This window comes from Emiliania huxleyi (assembly GCF_000372725.1).
Source record: "Emiliania huxleyi CCMP1516 unplaced genomic scaffold EMIHUscaffold_2882, whole genome shotgun sequence".
Classification (NCBI taxonomy): Eukaryota; Haptophyta; order Isochrysidales; family Noelaerhabdaceae; genus Emiliania; species Emiliania huxleyi.
In genome coordinates this window covers 767-2,210 of record NW_005199867.1, presented here as the reverse complement: position 1 = coordinate 2,210, position 1,444 = coordinate 767, and the positions used below count along the sequence as shown (strand labels likewise).

At 62.0% G+C, this 1,444-nt stretch overlaps 1 protein-coding gene across 1 annotated transcript; it reads right to left on the bottom strand.

The window, feature by feature from the left end:
• Positions 1–22: 22 nt before the first annotated feature.
• EMIHUDRAFT_123676 (hypothetical protein) lies at positions 23–436 on the bottom strand (the record flags this gene model as incomplete). Its single annotated transcript, XM_005775953.1, has 1 exon — positions 23–436. A coding segment is annotated over one exon (414 nt), but the record flags the coding sequence as incomplete, so codon positions are not given.
• Between the last annotated feature and the right edge of the window lie 1,008 nt (positions 437–1,444).

Sequence of the window (1,444 nt, the reverse complement as noted above, 5' to 3'; positions counted from 1 at the left end):
TCATGGAGTGGACGCACTGCACCACCGCATGGAGCAGCGGGAAGGCGTGCCACCGACGCGCCAAGAGGCTCTCCATCGCGGCGTCGTCATGGAAGCGGTAGGCCCAGCCCGGGAAGCGGTCCATCCAAGCTCGCATGACCTCGTGGAACTTCGCCGAGACGCAGCGGCTGCGGCCCGTCTGATGGATGATCTTCGGGATGCGCGAGGGAGGCTCGTTGACACGGCTCGATGGATCGGGAGACACGTCCGAGACGAACGCCAAGCCTGGCGGACACTGCGAAGCCTGCCCACCTGCCACTGAGGTGTCTTGCTTTGACTGCGTCTCTCTGCCGTAATGCCTGCCATTAGGAGTCTGCGGCTCGCGCGCGTACACATGGACGGGCTTAGCCAGCACCAGCCAGGTGAGCCAGGTGCACTGCACGTGCTGCTGGCTCATCTCGCGAGAGAGCAGCGCACGCCACGCACGCAGCCGGATGCGCTGCAGATCGTACAGGCCCTTTCACACTTGTCGTGGTGGTGTGAGATGCGGATGCTGAGAGTGCGCCGCGAATGAGTCACGGAGGCAGCGCACGTAGGCAGCGAGTGCTTGGGTTTCAATGCTGGGTATGGAGCACCGGCTTTCGTAAGTTGACGAGAAGAGTACGGCCGTGGCCTCCGTCGGGCCGGCGGGCGAAGCCGGCGTTTCCAAAGATTTTGCAATATACTGTATTCGAGAGTACAGTGGGTTGCGGGGATTAAGAAAACAGCGCAAGAAGGAACCACGCCGAGCGATTTCCGCAAAAATCTAAGAAACCACGGCGTGCCGCAGGCGCGGCCCCGAGAAAAGGCCAGCCAGAGACGAGCGAGTGTGAACGGCAACGGGAGCCCCAGCTGAAGCCTGAAGCTCAAAATTTCTCTTGGCCTGCGGCGCGCGCACTTGTCACTTTTCATTCAAGTCTGCGGAGTTCTGAGTGGAGTGGATGGAGGCGTGTGTGCGTCTTCCCGTCATCCAGAGAGCCGACTCGGCGGCAGACTCTGGCATGGCCCTCGCGGGCAGCAGCTTGGCTGTTACCTAAAATCCTTAGGGGGGCGGGTCTGGCAGTCCTCTGGCATGAGTCCCGGCCGGATCTAAGAAAGCACGGCGTGGTGTGGATGAGGGTTGTGGAAAGGCTTAGAAAAGGCGGCGTGCCGCCAAATGGTGTTGTGTTAACGCCCGCACCAGCAGCAGAGCACTGTTCCTGGGGGGGGGTCCCGACCCCCCCAGCAGCAGAGCGCACTGGACCCAGCCCCCGCCTCCCGCCACTATGATTATTGGAAGCGCTCCTCCAGCAGCAGAGATGGGTGTCTTCCGACAAATCAAGCAGGCCGACCGCCGTGGAGCGTGATAATAGCGAGAGGCCAACTCCGCGAGGTTGAGCGCTGCGCGGTACTCGGCGGTAGCAACACTCGGTGTCAGAGCGTCGCG